Below are 5,202 nucleotides of genomic sequence, written 5' to 3' on the forward strand. Positions count from 1 at the left end.
AGTCACAAATTGATTGGGGAAGCCATAAAGATTGCATAGTATAGACCGGTAGAGAGGTGAGTACAGATTTGGCTAAACAAAGCTTACCGGCTTTAGTTAGCATTCTAGTCTTCTACGAAGCTAATCTGGCGGTGACTTTCTCCATAATGGGGAGAAAGAGATCTTTAGTGACTCTCCCTTTTATCAACGGAATCCCAAGATATTTGCCCAAATTAGTGGCTCTGCTAATACCCAAGATGGTGGACAACTCATCCTGAATAGGTGAAGCAACGGTCTTAGAGAAACACATTCTGGATTTATCTAAATTTACTCTCATTCCCGAGGCTTCACAAAAGTCCTTCAGGGTGTCAGCTACCACACGCATCTGAGCCTTATTAGCCTGGCAGAATAGCAGCACGTCATCAGCAAAAAACAAATGTGAGATGCCAATGCCTTCTTTAGTGATCCGGATTGGATGTCAAGCGCCCTCATCTACCCTTTTCTGAATCAAGAGCGCTAAGCATTCCATGCACAAAACAAAGAGATAAGGAGACAACGGATCCCCTTGTCGTAGCCCCCTTTGAGGTTGGAAAGAGTCAAGCTTGCTCCCATTTCAAAGGATTGAGATTGATGATGATTGAGCACCCCACATAATAAGATCCACAACAGCTGGAGGAAACCCAAAGTCATATAAAGTTGCTCTCAGAAAGTCCCAGCTGACTCGATCATAAGCTTTCTCCAAGTCAATTTTCAGAGCCACCAAACCCTCTTTCCGTTTATAAGTGTGAATAGTGTGCATGACTTCTTGAGCAAGAATAATGTTGTCCTTTGTTCCCCTTCCAGGGATTAAGCTACCCTGAAGAGGTCCAACCAGCACATCTAACTGAGGCCGAAAACGGTGGACCAAGACTTTAGTAATCACATTGTAGGCCACATTGCACAAACTGATCGAGCGAAGATGTTTGAAGCGGAGGGGGTTCTCAACCTTTGGTTTGAGCACAATTAACGTCTCAAGGAGAGAATCATCCCCTTTCCCTTGGGCAAATGCATCGGCAACCATAGAGTGAAGGTCTTGGCCAACAACGCTCCAGAAATGCTTATAAAAATATGCTTGAAAACCGTCCACTCTTGGTGCCTTGAAAGATTGCATAGCCATCACAGCGCCACGGACCTCCTCTAGAGATACAATTTGTGTGAGGTCAACCCGATCCCCCTCAGATAAAGATGGTGGCCTGATCTCCATCACATGGTTCCTAGTCACCTGTGAATCAAAAGAAAACAGATTAGTGAAAAAAGCTTGGGCTCCTGCTTGTACCATACCCAGCTCCTGTTTGTTGGTGATGAGTGCCTTGATTAATTTATCTATTTGGCTTAACAAAAAAAAAACCAATCAGATTTTAAAGATTTGTCATGTTACTTAATTTAATTGAATAAAAAATCTATTATTCACACGTTCAAGAAATCTGATTGGTTGACGATGTGCATCAAATTTTTTCTCTTAAATATCATTATTTCACCTAGATCTAAGTGATTTATATTAATAAGCATCATTTTTTTATAAGCCAAATGAAGTTAGAATTCTAATAGTGTTGCTTTCAAACCCCTTTTTAGGTGGAATTAGGTGAAAAGATAAAAGATATAAAAAGAAAAAAGTAAGAAAAATTAAATATGAGATGTAATAGATGATAAGAGAAGAGAGAAATAAAAATAAAAATGAATGAAAGTGAGTTGTTTAAAATATAATGTGGGAATATATCATTATTGATGAAATTAATGGAAGCACATAGCCTGTTCCAACCCAATACAAAGTGTCATACAAAAGCACAGTTTGCAAATGTGGAAGACAAAACAACCCCAACACTTTACCATAGAGGTATATTCACACTAGCAGTAGCAAGAATCACAAAACAAAATCTTCTCTTTCCGAAACAGCCCCAACACTGTATCATTGTTCGGAGATTCATCAATATCTTCTCTTTCCACATATGTCTTATTTCTCAGACATATTAATGAAACCAAAAATGTTTTATTCTTATTTCACATTTGGTGGAGAAGAGGTCCAAGGATCAATGTGATAAATGATGAATTATTTAACTTAAATTTTCTCATTAATTATGTAGACAATCCTTCAACCTATTTTCTAAAAAAAATAACTCAAATTTTGACCAAGTCATATAGACGACTTCATATAATAATATATAGGTACAAGTAATCTCCCTCGTTCTGCCATAACCCAAAGAAATACTAAACCAGAAACCAACACAATAGTTCAGAGTCAACAATGGCTTCTTCTTCAGACACCAAGCAGAAGCAGCTCCCACTGAAACCAATCCCAGGCAGCTACGGCCTCCCCTTCTTCGGTCCGATCGGCGACCGCCACGACTACTTCTACCACCAAGGCCGTGACGCCTTCTTCGCCACCAGAATAAAAAAAAACAACTCCACTGTCTTCAGAACCAACATGCCTCCCGGCCCCTTCATATCCTCCGACCCTCGAGTTGTTGCGCTCCTCGACGGCGCCTCGTTCCCCATCCTGTTCGACAACGACAAGGTCGAGAAGCGCAACGTCCTCGACGGCACTTTCATGCCCACCACCTCCTTCACCGGCGGCCACCGTGTCTGCGCCTACCTAGACACCGCAGAACCTCAACACGCCGCGCTGAAACGCTTCTTCCTCGGCTTTCTCCTCTCCCGGAAGGACACCTTCGTCCCGCTCTTCCGTACCACGCTCTCGGAGACCTTCATTGAGATCGAGGACCAGCTGTCACGGAAAACCGGCACGGCCGGTTTTAATGACGTCTTTGCTACCGCATCGTTCAACTTCATGTTCCGCCTCCTGTGTGACAACAAGGATCCCTCGGAGACGAAGCTCGGCTCCGAGGGGCCCAAACTGTTTGACACATGGCTGCTCTTTCAGCTAGCGCCGCTCGCGACGCTAGGCCCTCCGAAGATCTTCAACTACCTCGAAGATATCTTGCTCCGCACGATTCCCTTCCCGTCGTGGTTTACAAGGTTTGTAAGATCAAGTTTTGATCTAGTAGTACAACTCTATGTTTTGATGATTACAAGTTATGGTTACCACACGTGTGAAGTTAGCACAATATGCAGTTACTAAAACTTTTTGGTTGAACATCGTAGAAATTAGTAGATCAGTTTTGAAGATCTAGCAAGTAGAATTTTTTTTGTTAACTTAATCATCAGTTCTTCTCACAAAGTAAAAACAAGTTAAATTTGAGACTAGAATGTTAGTGAAAATTAGTTAGCAGATCATTAAGAGTTAATTTGCTAAGGACCATGTTCTCTTCTTAGCGTATAAATCTGTTGTTTTTGATTGCTCATTTCCTGACTTTGACTTCGCGAGTTTTCTTTTTGGTACAGTTCTTTTACTAGGTTTTTAAGGTTTGTTTTTACTAGGCATGTGGTGGGTATAGCATTGATGACATTTAATTTTATTTTCTATCTAGTCAAGATCTTGGACCCCTCTTCTCTTTTTGTTAGGTTGCCTCCCTCTCAGAGTTTCAATGGTAGTAAGTTTGTTAATTAATAAGATGGTAAAATCAGTCACAGTCATTTTGTTAGGAAAATTTATTACTAACAGTTAGTAAGTAGGTAAATTACTGTTTTCTAATTCCCATGTTTAATGGAAAACCATTTTGATTTTCCTGTCTCAGTTTCAGTTAAAGTTGGTTTGTTAAGAAGATTGATAAATCAGTTATAGTCAGTTTGTTAGGAAGATTGAGCACTTACTTAACTGGTAGATCACTTATATAATGTTTGCAAATCCTTTCATGTTTAATGAAAAAGTCCATTTCAATTACAGTTAGTTTGTGAAGAAGTTGAATCAGTTACTGTCAATTTGTTAGTAGATAGGTTACTATATTTCTTAATCTTCCTTTCCTTGATGTAAAACCACACATCAAATTTTCTCACATAATTACATATACAGTTAATTTGTTGTGAAGAATTGTAAATCAGTTAGTTAATTACCGTTTTGTTAACAATGTTACTTGTTCTAATATAATGCAGCTCCGGCTACAAAAAACTCTATGAGGCGTTCTCTACCTCAGCGGTGAAGGTGCTGGACGAGGCAGAGCAGGCTGGGTTAAAAAGAAGCGAGGCGTGCCACAATCTTGTTTTCATGGCAGGCTTCAACGCCTATGGCGGGTTGAAGAACCAGTTTCCAGTTGTGATAAAGTGGGTGGGTTTAGGAGGCAAGAAGCTTCACGAGGAACTTGCGAGCGAGATCAGGAGCGTGGTGAAGGAAGAGGGAGGCGTAACAATTCAATCCTTGGAGAAAATGAGTTTGCTGAAATCAGTGGTTTATGAGGTCCTGAGGATTGAGCCCACGGTACCGTATCAGTACGCGAAGGCGAGAGAGGACTTAGTTATTCATAGCCATGATGCTTCATTTGAGGTCAAGAAGGGTGAGATGTTATTTGGGTTCCAACCGTTCGCGACGAAGGATCCCAGGATCTTTGATGATCCTGAGGAGTTTCTGCCGCGGCGGTTTGAGGGTGAAGGTGAGAAGTTGCTGAAGCATGTGCTGTGGGGCAACGGGAAAGAGACGGAGGAGCCGTCTCCGGGGAATAAGCAGTGTGCGGGAAGGAATCTAGTGGTGCTCATGTGCAGGTTGTTCTTGGTGGAGTTCTTCTTGCGTTATGATACGTTTGAATTTGAGTTTAAAAGCAGTGCTTTTGGTCCTGCTGTTACCATTAAGTCTCTCACCAAAGCCTCCACCTTGTGATTTTAGATCTTACATTATTCTCATGCTTTCTTCCTCATATTCAGAACTACTAAGTGTTTGATTCGGTTCACTTGCAATTTCATAATGAATTTGTTTAGAGTATGATTCATTCGTACTCTTATTTCACAAATTGATAATCAACCAAACTTTATTGATTAGTTTAGTGAAAGAGATAATTTGTTATGTGAAAATGAAGATAGAAATATTGAGCGGAAATGAAATGCATATAAAAGGGAAGAAAAGTGAGTGTGAATAATATTGTATCAACACTACTTTGTGATATGAGAATGTTAGCGACACAATATTTTTTTCTTTGATAACAACAAAGAAAAAGGAAAAAAGACAGAAAGAACTATGGTCTTAAGAAAGCTACACCAGCGCGTCTGCCTACAAAAGGGGCATAGTCTCAGCTAAAGGAGAGCTTCAAACACTGTAAGCACTCGCATTGGTTGAGCCAAGCTTGGCCAAATGATCTGTGA

At 40.6% G+C, this 5,202-nt stretch overlaps 1 protein-coding gene across 1 annotated transcript; it reads left to right on the forward strand.

Moving 5' to 3' along the window:
* Positions 1-2,193: 2,193 nt before the first annotated feature.
* Positions 2,194-4,853, forward strand: LOC130737432 (allene oxide synthase 3-like). Its single transcript, XM_057589188.1, has 2 exons — positions 2,194-2,991; positions 4,006-4,853. Exons 1-2 carry the CDS (start codon positions 2,261-2,263, stop codon positions 4,721-4,723), a joined length of 1,449 nt encoding a protein of 482 aa, XP_057445171.1. The 5' UTR covers positions 2,194-2,260; the 3' UTR covers positions 4,724-4,853.
* Positions 4,854-5,202: the final 349 nt, after the last annotated feature.

Source organism: Lotus japonicus, chromosome 2, assembly GCF_012489685.1.
Source record: "Lotus japonicus ecotype B-129 chromosome 2, LjGifu_v1.2".
NCBI lineage: Eukaryota > Viridiplantae > Streptophyta > Magnoliopsida > Fabales > Fabaceae > Lotus > Lotus japonicus.